The sequence below is a fragment of the Dreissena polymorpha genome, chromosome 7 (assembly GCF_020536995.1).
Source record: "Dreissena polymorpha isolate Duluth1 chromosome 7, UMN_Dpol_1.0, whole genome shotgun sequence".
NCBI lineage: Eukaryota > Metazoa > Mollusca > Bivalvia > Myida > Dreissenidae > Dreissena > Dreissena polymorpha.
The window spans coordinates 80,465,142-80,482,601 of NC_068361.1; the positions used below are offsets into that span (position 1 = coordinate 80,465,142).

The 17,460-nt window shown below is 35.4% G+C and overlaps 1 protein-coding gene across 1 annotated transcript in view; it reads left to right on the forward strand.

Moving 5' to 3' along the window:
* LOC127839861 (heparan sulfate 2-O-sulfotransferase 1-like) overlaps positions 1–16,272 on the forward strand; it is a 19,348-nt gene extending 3,076 nt beyond the window's left edge. Inside the window, exons 2-5 of the mRNA XM_052368252.1 lie at positions 9,399–9,540; positions 10,240–10,337; positions 12,853–13,010; positions 15,382–16,272. Coding sequence (XP_052224212.1) covers positions 9,399–9,540; positions 10,240–10,337; positions 12,853–13,010; positions 15,382–15,659 — 676 coding nt within the window. The 3' untranslated portion in view covers positions 15,660–16,272. The remainder of the gene's footprint in view (positions 1–9,398; positions 9,541–10,239; positions 10,338–12,852; positions 13,011–15,381) is intronic.
* Positions 16,273–17,460: the final 1,188 nt, after the last annotated feature.

Sequence of the window (17,460 nt, forward strand, 5' to 3'; positions counted from 1 at the left end):
ATTTTCCTAAAGCTTTGACCTATCCACATTCAATTTGTATATTTGTTACCTAGGAGATAAGGAGGAGAGGCATCTTAAGTTTGCTTTCTCCAGGTCAAACGTTAAGGTTATGGGACCTTGTAAAAAAAACTGGAGTCTGCATGATATCTAGAATATGCATTGACCTATGATATTCTATATAGGTATGAAGGAACGAATACATCTTTGATTTTGAAGTTAACATGTCTAAGTTAAGGTTGCAGGGGCTTGTCACATAATATCTTGAAAACGCTTTGACCTACAATTAATTAGGCATATGGTATAGTGGTTACTTGGGTTAAAGGAAGACACCTATAAAGTTAGAGGTCATCATGTCAAGGTGAAGGTCACATGACGTACTTGCAATATTGTAATTGCTTCCACATAATATGTAGAGATTTTTAAGGATCATATAACTAGGTATGCTGGTTAGTGTTTAAATAGGTTGACCTTCTAATGGTTTGCCAATCAAAATATTAAGGGTCAAGGGCAAAAGGACGACTTCGCGGCAGGTTTTGGGGGATATAATAATGCAGGGATTTTTTTACCCAAAATACAGCCTCTTACAATGGCAAAAAGAAAAAAGGCTTTTTCCCTTTGGCAAAAAGTAGCATTTTTTTCCAAACATCTGGCCAAAAGCTATTTTTCCCAAGATCAAAAAGGCACAGGCTGTAAAATACAGGCCTTTTCTGCTCCATTTTGGGAAAACGCCACACTGGAATTTTGGACATAAAAACCCCATTTTGGGAAAAAATTAATCGCAAAACTTGCTCAATTGGGAAAAATATTCGCATGTCAATAGTGTATCTTATATTTCAACAGGGTTCTCAACAAGAGCCGGCCGCAGCCAATTCAGCCGTTTGAAATCAGATTTTGGCTGGTTAAAATCCCAATCCAAAATCGAAGTTTTGTCCTTATGTCCCAATTGGAACATGTGCAAAAAACACCGTCAAAATCATAAAAAGTCCAGAAATATAAGTTAAATTTTACAAAAGTAATAAAGAACTTTTGTCATTTATCTTTTGTTAGTTAAAAAAAGCTAAAATTCATAAAATGCACACAAAAATGCTCAAATTTAAGTGCCTGGTTGACCATTAAAAAAGCCATAAAATGGCCCAAACTGCAGGAAATCATGTGTTTAAAATTTTCCAGGGGACCCCTCTAGAAGGCCTGTTGGTTTCACATTTCGGCCTGTTGGCTCAAAAGTTATTGAAAACCCTGTTTCAAAGAAGCCGATAACTGGTTAATAACGACTATTTTGATAACATATTATCAAAATTTTACAAACAAGGGCTGTTTGTAAAACATGCATGCCCCCCATATGGGCTGTCAGTTGTAGTGGCAGCCATTGTGTGAATACGTTTTTTGTCACTGTGACCTTAGTACATGTATATATTATTATTTCCAAACCAGTTTTCGCGCACCAAAAAACAAAAAACTGGTTGGCTCAAAGAAATTTTGGGACAGCGCTAGCCCTGGTAGATAGACCCCACGACAACAGTACATAATATAATCTGCAAATGTGGTCCTAAACTGCATCCAAGAACGAGTCACTGTGACCTTGACCTTTGACCTAGTGACCTCAAAATCAATAGGGGTCATCTGCCAGTCATGATCAATGTACCTATGAAGTTTCATGATCCTAGGCGTAAGCGTTCTTGAGTTATCATCTGGAAAACATCTGGTGGATGGACCGACCGACGGACCGACAGACCAACCGACATGTGCAAAACAATATACCCCTCTTCTTCGAAAGGGGGGCATAAATATTATGCACATGTGTGATAAGTAGGGTTGGCATCGAATACCAATATCGGTATTCGAATGTTCAAAAATTCATTCAATCAATTATTCGAATATTCGCATAAAACGGCTGGATTGATTTTACCTTGTTATGTGTTAATTTCCATTGGTTTGTAAGTTATATCCGTTTACTATATACGAGGCTGTTTATTAACGTTGCTATCTAAAAAATGTACGCTGTCGACTAATACTATGACCGATACTGTGATCGGGCACAAATAGAATGAAAAACATCGTGTCATAGAATTATATTTTTTATTGATTCCACAGATTTGTAGCAGACTGCGCATATGTAAAACTAAGTTTACACACATTACACGTTGCGGTCTTCTTATCCTCAGACCATGTAAAGTATTCCATACTGCAGAAGGGGCTGGTGGCATTTTCAGATTTGAATTATGATTCCTTGATGATTGTTTAGTTTATATCATCTGTTCCTTTTGAGTAATTCACATATTTAAATGTCTGTTCAAACTGTGATCACAAAAACTAAATTATTATTCGCAAGTAAATTGAAGCCCTTAATTTGTACCTAATTGACAAACAACAGTTCGGGCCCTTTCTTATAGTAAGTATATTGCATTGCGCGATTTGAGTAATTCACACATTTTAATGGCTGTACATACTGTGATCACAAAACTAATTATTATTCGCCAGTCAATTGAAACCGTAAATTGGCACCCCATTGGCGAAAACAGTCGGGGCCTTTCTTAGAGCGTGTATATTGCATTGCGCAATCAAACACTGATACGGGCCGGGTTATCAGTTTGACACGAAGAACGTCACGTCAAACATGTTACTCCCAGGTGATTTTGGTTGTTTTTTAGTAAGCGGTTCGCAGGTCATTAAATATTGGTGAAATTATGGTTGTATAAAAATGCGAATATGCGAATATCATTTTTATTATTCGAATGCTGACCATTCAATCGAATATTCGTATATTCGAATAATTTTGCCATCCCTAGTGATAAGTACAGTTTTTTTTATCTGATTTTGGGAAAAGGGCCTGGCCTTTTTTGAGGTGAAAAATTTCGCGCGAAACGCAGGATTTTGTGGAAAATAAGGAAAGTCTTAAACAATCAATGAAACATATTATACTGTTTTTAAAACAAATTCAAGGCAACAGATTATTAAATTATGCAATATTTTTCTATTTTCTACACTAGATCAGGTTAACTTATATATTAAAAGGTTTAAAAAAAAAACATTGGGGGGGGGGGAATTGGGAATATTTTTTTTCAATTGGGAAAAAAACAACCAGATTTGCATTGGGAATGGGGCTGAATTTAGGACCTGTGGCATAAAAGGCCCTGAAATATAAAGCAAAAAATCACTGTTATGCCCCAAGGAGGGCATATGGTGATTGGACCGTCCGTCTGTCCTTCCGTCACACTTTGCGTTTAGGTTTTGCGTTTAGGTTTCAAAAAATGCTCATAAGTTCTATGTCGCTTTAGATAGCAACTTGATATTTGGCTTGCATGTGTATCTCATGGAGCTTCACATTTTGAGTGGTGAAAGGTCAAGGCATCCTTCAAGGTCAAAGGTCAAATATATGGCTACAAAGCGGCGCAGAAGGGGGCATTGTGTTTCTGACAAACACATCTCTTGTTGTGTATATATACTTTGTTGCCACTAGTGTTGTGGATCAAGTTGTAAAAAAATGTTTAATTCTGTTTAAAGTCCATATTCATTAAACTTTGATAATCAATCATTTTTTTATTTAACCATTAGTTATAAAATCATGCCCATAACATATAAAATACAATACGTTTGTTTTCCTTATGCATTTAACAATAAATAATGTGTCACCATTGTGGATCATAGGGACCGTTAAGTAAAAATATTATGTTATACTACATATATATACAAGGGATACAACTGTGAAAATTCCTGCACACAACCATGGTGTAAACAATAGCGAAAAATTTGCTTCCAAATGCAATAAATACACCAATTAAACTGTATTACAACAGCCAAGACATTTATCTTTCAGAAAATATACACTTGGCAATAAAGTACAAGCTTTTCATTGAACTAAGAGAGAAAGTTTCATTCAAAATGCTCAAAATCCTTACTTGGACACAGGTGTGCACAGCTGAAAACTGAGAATTCTAGAAGTAATTTTCGTATTCCTTTGTTATAAAGCTCTTTTGCTAGTACATATTCCTTGGATAGTTTTTTTTTCATAGTGAAATAGAACATAGTTACTATTTAGTGAGCATATTTTGCTAGAAATTCATATCAATCTGCTTCAATTTCACAATGACAATATTTTACTTTTATTTTGGATATTTCACATGTATTTCTAACATGCGATTTGATTGGTTGAAATTCCACTGCAGTAATAAATCCAGCCATTCACGTTCCACGTAACATTACCTGACAAATTGCATACAAATCTTTGACGATGGTAGAAATGTAAACAAATTTAATATTTACGGTGTTTTACATATATGCAGTTACATGCAATTATGGAAGGTGTCTACTTTGATTAATAAAGTGTCTATGGATAATAAAACAAGGTAAAATTTGCTCAACTTCTCTGTAATTATTAAATTATGAAACAAAATGTGACAAAGTGGGTGTGCACACCTGTGTCGCATTTCGAAAATTTTACCGTTTTTCATGAAACTTTCGTTTCAAACACAACTATGAACACTTTTACTGCTATAAACGTAGTTATTATCTGATAGATAAATGTCTGAGCTGTTGTTATACAGTTTTTTTGGTGTAAGTATTGCTTTTGGAAGCGATTTTTTTGCTATTGTTCAGACCATGATGTTGTGCAGGAAATTTGACAGTTGTATCCCTTGTGTATATGTATATAGTATAATAGAGTATTTTTTTACCTAACGATCCCTGTGTTGTGGATAATATGAATACTCTACTAAGTGCCTCAAACATTCATGGTGAATGTTCTTATTTCTTCAATCTCGAAAGTAAGATCAGTTCACAAAATAAAAGCATGAGAGCCTTGCATTTATTGGTTGATATATTACTCATTTGTTAAACAGAAATCAAAGAAATTGACATACAAGTTAAGATTTCCCTATAGAGCAAGATCTGTTATAAGCTTAATATATGATATTGACTGAGTCATGTGCTTACATTAAAACTTGGGGACCACAAAAAAGCTGTTGATCACATCCTTTTCTTTAGAATTGTTAAGGAAAAATTCATAAGATGCAGTAAATTATGGTAATTGTTTCATGTCTTCATGCTTTTTCAATAGAAATCTGGTATTGCCTATTGTCTGTGATAATATATAGTGGGTTGTAACAGTAAATGTGAAGTTTTCATGCGCGTAGCTGATATTATTTGGCTGGCTCCCAATGACTCACCAAAACTGTTTGAGCCACGCTCTGAGAAAAGGGGGTTTAATGCATGTGACCTAAGTGTCATCCCAGATTAGCCTGTACAGTCTGCGCAGGCTTATAAGCGACGACACTTTCCGCTTTAAATTATGATATGCTTCATTTTAAGAAAGTCTCTTCTTTGCAAAAATCTAGTAAAGGAGGAAAGTGTTGTCCCTGACTGCACAGGCTAAACTGGGACCACACTTTACGCACTTGCATTAAACCCCTTTTTCACAAAGTGAGGCTTATTTTTATACCTCCATCAAAAAACGAAATTTGGGGGAGGGACTGGAATCAGAATCGGTTGGTAATGGTCGTAAGTCGTTAATCAATCACATGGCTTTTCCTGGAAAAGTGCAAGTAAGCTTAGAGTTTTGACGTAAATTCTGTCTAAAATTATTAACTGTCTGAGCAACAAATCAAACAAAGCTACGCCCCTGTATTTGAATCTCTTTCCCCATGGGTAATTCTGTATTCAGACTAGTGTCTGGGAGTGTTTCTAGTGAAATGTTTAGCTTCTAAATGTCACTGTGGTTGTTAATCATGAACAGGAGTCATTGCAAATTGTGATTTACAAGAAATATGCCCACACATATTGTCTGTTCTGGTAGTTCTGGTAATAACAATAGGCTATTAATTTTCTATCTTTGGATATGTCTATAAGTATTAATGAAACTTTTGTAAGCATGTAATAATAACCTGAAATTGAAGGATAAATAACCAGGCTTTAAAATGAAATTTATTAAGAAGCATAAACACAATTATACGCTAACTCACACGTTAAAATTAAGGAGTTAATACTCTGACACATTTATTTCATTGCGTATTCCTCTCAGTATTTTCAGAAATCTACTTCTATAAAGAAAATCTGTTATTTTTATTGATCTGTGTTTGCAGCAGAGCTTTGTTATAGTATTAGACACAATTTCTGTAATTTTCTTTTGAGACACACATTTTTCAATTTTCTTTTCTCCAGAATACACAACATGTTTCAATTTTCTTGTACCCAGCTGATAGGTTACATTATTGGTCACGATTAATTTGAACAATGAATTAAACCCAACATGACCATTGCAAGACTTATTATTGTGAAGAAATTAAGCATTTTGCCTGACACTTTTGATTCTGGTTTTGTGAAAAAGTATAACTGACTTTCTTAAGGACCCTTGATCCATATGAGTCATTAAAAACAAGAAAAAACTTGCTCACGTGTCCTGAAAATGAGGACTTGTGCGAACAAATTGCAAATTTGTTGAACACTAATTGTTGGGATTTATTTATTTATTTTGTCAGTCCTTCAGTTTTGTTCTGCAAGTTCTGTCTTTACCCTGTGTGACTAAAAGTTAAATCTGAATGATCACAAGACATCACGGGAGATCAATGGACCTGTGGCGAGAGGCCTTCTGAAAGCCCTGCTGGAAACAAGAAACCTCAATTTAGTTCCTTTGTGTCCAATGGGACATCCATAATCTTGGTGCATTGCTCATACTGGTACAATCCACATGTATGTTACAATTGTGTGCATGCTTTTTCTCTTTGAATGGTTTAAATATAATGTACATGCACTTGGTTGAACTGTTAGTTACAGGTCATAATTGTCTTAAATCTCGGAAGCCAGACTCATTACTGCTCAAAATACATGTACGTGCATTGATTTGGTTTTCAGTAGGTTTCATTTCTAGCAATATTGTGTAAGCATTGGCATTGCAACTTGGTAAAATTTGAGGTTCTTAACAGTCAAATTTGATAATTGCTTTGCCAATTAATCGTTAATTACAAGGTACTTGAAAAGTCTTCCAGATTTTACTGAATGTACAGTAAATGGAGTGCAAAGCATACGGTAATTAAGCATGTTTTAATGTATTTTTTTCTAGTGAAATGTCAACAGTCAGTAGGTGTAGACATTGAGTCTAAAATGTTGAGCAATTAAAGTGCCTTAAAAGTTGCAACTCTAATTGATATGGCTGCAATGTTGTAAAAACTTTTATTCAAATCCTAAATCAGAAACTAATGTATTTTAACTACCGGTATTCTTGGGTTGTATAATACTCAATCTATGGAATTAAATGCTCATAATTCAGTTTCAGTTTATGCTTTTTATTTGAAAGGGATGAGCAGGTTCATTGTCAAACCATTTTTAAAGAAACATATGCTAAATTTTTCCAGTTTCATACATGAAATAAATCCAAATCTAAATACTATACCTTACATGTATATCAGGAAATTTCAAAGATAATGGTTGTATTCACCAAGGAATGTCTAAATCATAAAAAAAAATTATAATGTTTTCCTTGGTATTATCAATCATTCCGGTGGTGGTAATGACTGGCAGCCATCTTGTTATCTGCCATATAAAACATTATTGCATATTCATACTCCTGAAGATAAAGGAATACAGGGTCTCATGGGGATTTGACAATTCAAGAATTTCATGTTTCATGGTGTTTTTATCCGAAACATCTTGCCTGTATTTCATGTGTTTCTAAATAATCAGATTTTTTAAGCCATGTGGTGTATAACTTTAACATAAATTCTGTGTATATTTGTTTTAGTATACAAAACTTGTGACTATTTTTCAAGAACATAAAAAGTATCCTTCTTTGTTAAACATGTTAGTTAATTACTTTTTTAAGCTTGGTAAGATTTTAAAAACTGACACTTATGCAGCTAATATTTTTAAAATCATTTGTTTATGCTGATTAATACAAAAATTATTGTTTTGCTGCAATGTTTTCACATACATTTATTTAATACACTGTATCAATCACAGAGAACAAAAACAATTTACCGGTATTCAGGAACTCGGTATACTGCATACAAATGCCTAAACAAGTGCTCCAAACTGAGAGTCTAAAGAGGATAAAATGTTTAAATAAGCCCTGCTACCGTATCATGTGTCTTAGTCTATCATCTTCCCAATCTTCGCATTATAGGAAATGATATATAGTGAATTACCTGTATATGTTTAGTTGAGTGGTCTGCCTTTATCTGTCTATTTTAGTAGATTTTAGAAGATTGTGTCATTATTTGTATATTTGACTGGACTGCTTTTATTGGTCTCTTTGAAATACCTGTTGTTATCTGTTTTTTTTTGAGTGGCCTGCCTCTATCTGTCTATTTGAATGGCCTGCCTTTATCTGTCTATTTGAGAAGATTGTCATTATCTGTATACATGTATTTGACTGGCCTGCCTTCATATGTCAATATGTGGGGCCTGCCTTTATCTTGCTTTATGAGTGGACTGTCTTTATCTGTCTACATGAGTGGCCTGCCTTTATCTGTCTGTTTGAGTGGCCAGCCTTTATATTTCCATTTGAGCTACCTGCTTTTATAATTATGTCTATTTCATGTATCTGTCTGTATGACTGGGCTGTCTTATCTGTCTATATGAGTGGGCTGTCTTTATCTGTCTATATACGTGGGCTATCTTTATCTGTCTATATGCAGGACCTGCCTTTATCTGTTTATTTAATTGGCCTGCCTTTATCTTTCTTTATGAGTGGGCTGTCTTTATCTGTCTATATGAGTGGGCTGTCTTTATCTGTCTATATGTGGGGCCTGCCTTTATCTGTCTGCTTGAGTGGCATGCCTTTATCTTTTTATTTGAGCTACCTTCCTTTATCTGTCTATTTCCTTTATTTGTCTATTTGAGTGGCCTGCTAGTTCAGTTGGTAGAGGGCTGAACCGTCAACCCTTGATGTCAACCCTAAAAAAGAAAACAACCAAACCATAATTAATTCAAATAAACACAAAGCATGTAACCCACCAAACAAACAAATATGTATTTAATAAATTAAATACAGACCACAGTGTCATTTTTGGGAATGGGTACTCGGCCCACTGGATTGGGAAAAATACCGTAATTTTGATTAAAATTGGGAAATCGTTTTGCTGTTTTTGTTTGCTAACAAGTACTTTAAAATAAAAAATTATGCTTTCAATATTATTTATACTAAGGTTCAATTTATAGAGCTTGATAGGAATATGAGCTTGATCTAGACATGTTTTTATTTTTTAACACGTGTAAGTGGGAATTTAAGGAATGCAATAAAAACCAAAACAATTTGTTTTTGAGCTTGGGGATGGGTTAGAATTTTGGCCCCAAGTTTACAATAAAAAACGACTGAAACAATTGATTCTGTGTTTACTTTCAGGTTGGGGTTATCAGATGGGGTGCCAGTCTACATAGACTGAAACCATTGATTCTGTGTTTACTTCCAGGTTGGGGTTGTCAGATGGGGTGCCAGTCTACATCAACATCATTCGTAACCCCCTGGATCGCCTTCTGTCTTACTATTACTTCATGCGATACGGGGACAACTTTCGGCCGCAGGTCAAACGCAGGAGAATGGGCAGTGACATGGTACTTTTTATTGTTTGTCATCATTTCTTAGTGTTAATGCATCAAGAGTGTGATTGAAAATATTTTGTGGCCTATTCATATTGTTTTGGTGTAGCTGTTAAATAAGCATACATAACGCCAGCAGACCAGAATAAATAAAATCAAGTATTTAATTGGCTGATTTAAGCATAATCCCAAGGATTTTTTTTTTTAGACGCCCATCATGAGAAATTGGGTCTTGTGCAATATGCTGCAAGCAAAGCTCAAGCCCAGCCTGCGCATCTGCACAGTCTGGTCAGGATATGTACACTGACTAGACTGTGCAAGTGGGCTGGCAGGCTTGAGCTACACTGGCCACATATGCCATAAAAGTAATTTTTGCATGCTCTTGTAACAATGTTATTTGAATGAGTGGGAAAAAAACTGTGTCAAATATCAACATACCATTTGTTTTTATAAGCCATGATGATGTGATCTCACTTAGTAAAAGTTGTATCTATGAACACTATTTTTGTGGTTTAATATATGGATATTTCATAACTTACAATTCATGTGGTTAATATGCAACTACTAAGTGATGAAAGCACCCCAAAAATACGTAAACCTTCGTTTTTAATTTAATAACTTAGATATGTACATTTTCTTCCTTTATTTTAAAGATATTCTATTTGCCAATGATACAGCTTTGTTCTTATGTTCCTGTTCTGACTGGTTATACAGACCTTTGACGAGTGTGTGGAGCAGGGACAGAAGGATTGTGACCCAGTCAACCTCTGGCTGCAGATCCCATTCTTCTGTGGACATTCCTATAGATGCAGGTAGGCAGAGTGATTTAAATCAGTTGTTGCTCTAAGCAAGCCAGAAGTCTTTTGATTTTATTTACCAACATACATACTATTGGCTTTTGGGATCATTTGTTTGTCTTTTGCGAATGGTCTATAAATGAATCATTTACCAGCATTTCCTTTTAAATCCATCGGCAGATTTCCTTGAAACTTCACAGGAATGATCCTTGTATGATTGTTTGCTAGAATTGATCCAATCATTGATGTGGATTCAAATTTTATCAAACAAATTTGCCACAGTAAAGGGGTGTCATGATTTCTATGATAAGATTACTTTTATAATCGTTTATGCAGATACAAGTCCCAGAGCGTAATTTGTAAATGACATATAGTGATCTTGTACAAAGTTGTGATGCAATATATGTGTTACAGGGCTGTTATTAGTCCCCTACCGGTGAAACCTGAGGGGACTTATGGTTTGCGCTCTGTGTGTCTGTCAGTCAGTCTGTCACACTTTTCTGGATCCTGCGATAACTTTAAAAGTTCATATTTTTTCATGAAACTTGAAACTTGGACAGATGGCAATAGGGAGAATATGCAGGTCATTATACCCTTACAAACAAAGTTTAGGGGGTATATAGGAGTGAGCTTGTCGGTTTGTCGGTCCCTATTAAGTGTCGCTCTCTAAAGTTGTTTTCATCCGATCTTCACCAAACTTGGTCAGATAATGTATCTAGATGATGTCTAGTTCAAGTTCAAATATGGGTCATGCCGTGTCAAAAACTAGGTCACGGGGTACTTAGTGTGTTTTTAGCTCTACTGGCCTGAAGAGCTTATGTCATGGCGTGGTTTCCCTCGTCCCTCCGTGCTTGGGTGCGTTAGACTTTTTCTTGTTTACACGATAAAGTCCACAGTTTTCATCTGATTCTTTTCAAACTTGTTCAGTGTCTTTATATTTATGAGGACTCGAAGCCTATTGAAAATGGGTTACATCAGAGTAAAAAGTCCATAATTATCTCCCCTTGAATTTGAGAAAATTGTGAAATAAGGCTTGTTTATGCAATCAAGTCCACAGTTTTCATCCAATCGTTTCCCAACTTGCACAGTGTCTTTATCTGAATGATGAATCAAATCCTATTGAAAATGAGCAATATCGGAGTTATAAGTCTAGAATTATCTCCCCTTTAATTTGAGAAAAAATGAAAATCTTTAACATTTCGCCATAACTTTTGCAATATTGAAGAAAGCAACTTCATATTTGGCATGCATGTGTTTCTCATGGAGCTGCACATTTTGAGTGGTGAAAGGTCAAGGTCATCCTTCAAGGTAAAAAAAATAATTCAAAGCGGCGCAGAAGGGGACATAGTGTTTCCGATAAACACATTTCTTGTTTGTTTACATATAAAGTTCTATCCTTTTCAATTTGAAACTTCAACAGATGTTTTATATCATCAAGGGCCAGAACCCCTTTGAGAGTTAGGAAAATTTGTCCAACTTATTGTTGAAAAGTAACCATTTGAAGTTTAAATTTTACGTTTCTTCTTGTTTATGCGATAGATTTCCCATTTTGGGTCTGTTTATTTAGAACTTACTCAGATTGTTCATACTATCAAGGGCTTGAGCCCAATTGATTCCAGCTGGCCTCTTGTTTAACATTCAGCATGGTGTCCGGTCTCTAATTCAAGTACATTTAGTTTTCATCCGATTTTCACCAAACTAGGTCAGAAGTTGTATCTAGATGATGTGTAGGTCAAGTTCAAACATGGGCCATGCCAGATCAAAAACTAGGTCACGGGGTCACTTAGTACTTTTTACCCATTCAGCATGGTGTCTGCTCTCTAATTCAAGTAGTTTTAATCCTATCTTTACCACACTTGGTCAGAAGTTGTATATAGATGATGTGTAGGTTAAGTTTGAACATGGGCCATGCCGGGTCAAAAACTAGGTCACGGGGTCACTTAGTGCGTTTTAAACATTGTGCATGGTGTCTGGTGTTTTTTGTGAAGACAACATGCAAAATATTCTGTGTCAATGCAGCATGTGGGGGTATTCGTCACGTCTGTGACAAAGCTCTAGTTTCATTTTGTTCCAACCTCAAGAATTCTGGTTGCTATGGCAACAAATAGACTAGAAATATTGCTGAAAATGGTTGAGTTTCACCGGTAGGGGACTTTTATTGTTTGGCAATAGTCTTGTTTTAAATTTGGCTTGAGCTTTTTTGTGGCCCAATTTCACCCAGTGATTTTATTTAGCGTTATATTGTACAGCCTGTGCTTTTGTATTGGGAAAATAGCGCCATAAACAATGTAATTCAAAAAATGAAACATTATTGATAGGATTATACATGTAAAGAACTGAATTCTATTGTTTATGCCAAACATGTAAGCTATGATAAATATTTAGGATAGCATGATGAATTAATCGCATATTCGGGCTAAGAACAGCTTTTTATCAATGTACAACGCACACCAACTTTTTAAATTGAAATTTGATGGTTTAAAGGTGCAAATAATACATGGTAAAGTAAATTGCTTACTTCAAATTGCAGACAGCCAGGCAGTCGTTGGGCCCTGGACATGGCCAAGTACAACCTGATCAACCACTACCTGCTGGTTGGGATCACTGAGGAGCTGGGGGACTTCATAGCCATGCTGGAGGTCATACTGCCTCGCTTCTTTCACGGCGCCATGGAGCTCTACCTCAGTGGTAGGTACATAAGCAGTCTAGCAGTTAACCCTTTGCCACTTAGATATGTATTTTCAGGCACTTGAAGTCCCTGAGAAAGTTATATTTAATTGAAGATTTTTCTTACTAGATTCAAGTTTTAAAGGCTTCATTTCCAACCCTTAGATACTGATGAGCAACAAACAGCATAAAACATGAACAGACTGTGAGCTACTTGCAGGCTGTTACTGGTTTTATGCTGTTTGCACATAGAGGTTTTCACTTTGCTTCTATTCTATTCATTTAAGTTTGATTTCATCAAGTCCAAAGGCTTATTGAAGTGCTCTCGAGTCTGTTTCCAGGGTAGAACCAGTACTCTGTGTCTTTTGGCGAGATCTTAAGAATGCTCCCACAATGGTGATTGAACCCATGACCTCCTGGTTGCTAGGGGGACACAATATCCTGGTTGCTAGGCGGACACAATATCTCCTTAGCCAGGGCCACCCTAGTGGTAGGTACTTAACCAGTGTTCTGAAAAGTGGATCAAATTTATCCGTCATCTGGTCTGGCAAGTTAACATAAAACTGCCTTTCTGAAACCAAAAATGACAGTCCAAAACTGTATAAGGTCAAATTAAGTCAAATAAGCATAAGAGACTGGGTTTGCTTGTTTTCTCAAGTTGTTGTAATGTAACAATCTTTAACTGTGTTACATTAGCAACATAACAAATCATCAATGAACACTGATACAACTGTTTTTTTTGCCTATAACTGGACTATATGTGTTATCTTTAGTGCCTGGTTTACTATACAAACTTAGCCATTAAAACATGCGTAAGAAATACTCCTGGTAAAGCAAGCCAACTCTTACAAAGCATTCGCAAAGATTATCTATAAGAGTTATCTTTCTATGAGAAAATTTATCTTGCCACTCAATTGGATTGATATTTTAACTACTTCCCACTTAGAAGCAAAGTGATATTGGCTACGTGCAAACAGTATGCAACCAGAACGGCCTGCAAGTAACTCTCAGCCTGGTCAGGTTTTATGCTGTTTGCTGCTCATCAGTATCTAAGGTTTGGAGATGAAGCCTTAAAAACTTGAATCAAGTAAGAAAAGTCTGAAATTAAATATATATTTCTAAGAGACTACAAACACCTCAAAATACTTATCTAAGTGGGAAAGGGTAAACTGGAAATAGCCTATCCTGAGGAAAAACCATCGGACATGTCCGAACGATCAGCAGTTATTCAGAGGGATTCTTGACTGCTTCTGTGGGGAGTCTATGTGTCGAGTGTTAATAGTGATACTATTGTATCTGTTATTATAACGCTGAGGGGATGAATCAGTTAACAAGTAACCCTTAATATGCCACAGCTGTTTTCAGTCTTTAAACTTGCCAACTTAGGGCTAACATTTGGCTCCATATCACAACGTTATAGTAATGGTGTATTTATTTACTATATTTACTATTTTATGTCCCCCACCACTATAGTGGGGGACATGTTGTTTTTGCACTCTCTGTTTGTTTGTTGCTTTGTTTGTTTGAGTCAAACTTTAACATTTGCTATAACTTTTGCAATATTGAAGATAGCAACTTCATATTTGGCATGCATGTGTATCTCATGTAGCTGCACATTTTGAGTGGTGAAAGGTCAAGGTCAAGATCATCCTTCAAGGTCAAAGGTCGAATATATGGGGACATAGTGTTTCACAAACACATCTTGTTACTTTTAAATGTTTTCCATGAAGGTCTTTTTAAAGGTAGAAGGACAAACTTTTAAAAAATTACAAAGATAAAGGTCACAAGGTTGCTCCTTGTGAAGAGTTCCCACACCTTTTCCCCACATAGGAATGGTAAAGAAACCCTTGCTGGTTTTGTGAGATCTCTGTAATGAGCAGTTTTGACATAACTATGATGGGTGATCAATATTAACCCTTTGCATGCTGGGTAATTTGTCATCTGCTAAAATGTCGTCTGCTGAATTTCTAAAATTAGCATTTTGTTCGATTTTTTTCAAAGAATACTATCAGAATAGCAAACAGTTTGGATCCAGATGAGACGCCACATTCTGTGGCGTCTCATCTGGATCCAAACTGTTTGCAAAGGCCTTCAAAATTCGGTTCCAGCACTGTAAGGGTTAAGTGTCAGAGTCTAGGAATCTATTATTTATACATGTGATAATAAAGTCCAAATCTGTTAAATAAAGCTTTTGCCAATGGTTAAGCTTCACTTGCATATGCTAGTTATTAACAAAAATTTATATTAAGTAAAGAAGGTGAAAATGTAATTTAACAATTTTCTGTGTCAGACTGAACCGCTGTTTGGATAGAAGTTTTCTTAAAATAACAATAGAATTAATAGAATCAACAAAATTGAACCTAAAAATTCAACTTCTATTTTAATATTTCAGGAGAGAGATCCCATTTACGACAGACAAACAAGAAGGAATCGCCCAGTGAGGGGTCCATCAAGAAGATCCAAGAGTCCACTATATGGAAGATGGAACAGGAATTCTATGAGTTTGCCTCCATCCAGTTCCATTTCCAGAAACGTTTGTTGTTCCAAGCGGTTGACAGCCTGGAACCTGGAGAAAATATATCAGATCGGAAGAGTTACCTTCTCTCTGATGGGAAGTTATATGTACCTAAAGAAGTTCAAATTCATTATGAGAAGGTTCGGCCCAGATGATAGGGGCTTTCCTGCTGTGATATGAATTACATCTGAAAGTGTATATTGATATTGTTGTTGATTCTGGTGCTTTCTTTTATGTTTTTAATGATTTGTTCAGTAATACAATATTTGCAAGTCATGATCTAGTGGACTTAAGGCGTTCTTGAACTGAGAATGAGGTGACCACGCAATATCGAAAAAAAATCTGGGAAAGGTAGTGGACACATTTCCCTGAATCGAAAAATTAATGATATTGACCAAAAAGTAGCAGTGAAGATAAGAACCAATTAAAGAAATAAAGTGACAATAGGATCTGTACAGCAAGAGAATGATTAAAAAATAATAATTTGTTTTTCAGAAAGTGACTTGAATCTTTATTGTTGACAACTTAACTGTGTTCTTAATGTGGCTTTCAAATATTCTGAGCAAATTCTATAGCTTTTGGTGCATTTATAAAATAGAAAACTGCCACTTTATGATGAAGAACTGGCATATAATATGCTCACACAATTTTCCTTTCATATATGTAACATCTGTGCAAAATAATGTTTTAAAGTTAATCCAATTATTTTCTCGCGATTAATGGGTAATTCACTCACTAACAAAATTTGTTGATTTGTGGTATTTGTATTCGTTTTAGTAGTTTTACATGTTGAGTTGATTAAGAAATTGTTCAATAGATAAATGGAATTGACATGATAGACTTATTTGTATGCCCCCGGATCGAATTATCGGGGGTATATTGTTTTTGGCCTGTCTGTCTGTCTGTCTGTCTGTCACTCTTGTCATTCTGTCCCAAAACTTGGTTAAAGTTTTGCGAAAACTTTTGCAATATTGCAGGTAACAACTTGATATTTGGCGTGCATGTGTATCTCATGGAGCTGCACATTTTGAGGTGTGAAAGGTCAAGGTCATCCTTGAAGGTCAAAGGTCAAATATATGGCTTCAAAGCGGTGCAATAGGGGGCATTGTGTTTCTGACAAACATATCTCTTGTTTGTTTGTATATTTTGATAAACAAATAGCAGAATACTAAGATCCACAGTCTATCATTCTCTACTGAAACTATTTTTGTAATTGTTATAATATTTTAAATTTTAATAAATTTTTATTAATATTTAAGTTTTATTTGTAGGTGCAAATATAACATGGTGACTTATTTTGTATGATACAATATGAAATAATTTTAATCAAATTGCATGCATAGTAATTGTCTTGTTGTTATAACTTTTCATGTGATCATTTTCTTCATTATGTTAATTGTACATCTGAATCTAACCTGAACTTATACATTACTGGTTGTGTCATCGTTACATAAAAAAAAGGCTTGTGCATTTTATATGCCGGTATCTTTCTCCCGGTGTCTTTTTTACTGAAATGTGTTGCTAACCAGTGAAACGTTAAACAATCTTAGCTTTTGAGTCTGATTTTTTATGCCCCCGGATCGAAAGATCGGGGGTATATTGTTTTTGGCCTGTCTGTCTGTCATTCCGTCATTCTGTCATCAAAACTTAAACCTTACATTAAAGTTTTGCAATAACTTTTGAAATATTGAACATAGCAACTTGATATTTAGCATGCATGTGTATCTCATGGAGCTGCACATTTTGAGTGGTGAAAGGTCAAGGTCATCCTTCAAGGTCAAAGGTAAAAAAAACAAAAAAACTTTTACCTTACATTAAAGTTTTGCAATAACTTTTGAAATATTGAACATATCAGCTTGATATTTGGCATGCATGTGTATCTCATGGAGCTGCAGATTTTGAGTGGTGAAATATCAAGGTCATTTTCCAAGGTCAAAGGTAAAAAAAAAGCGGCGC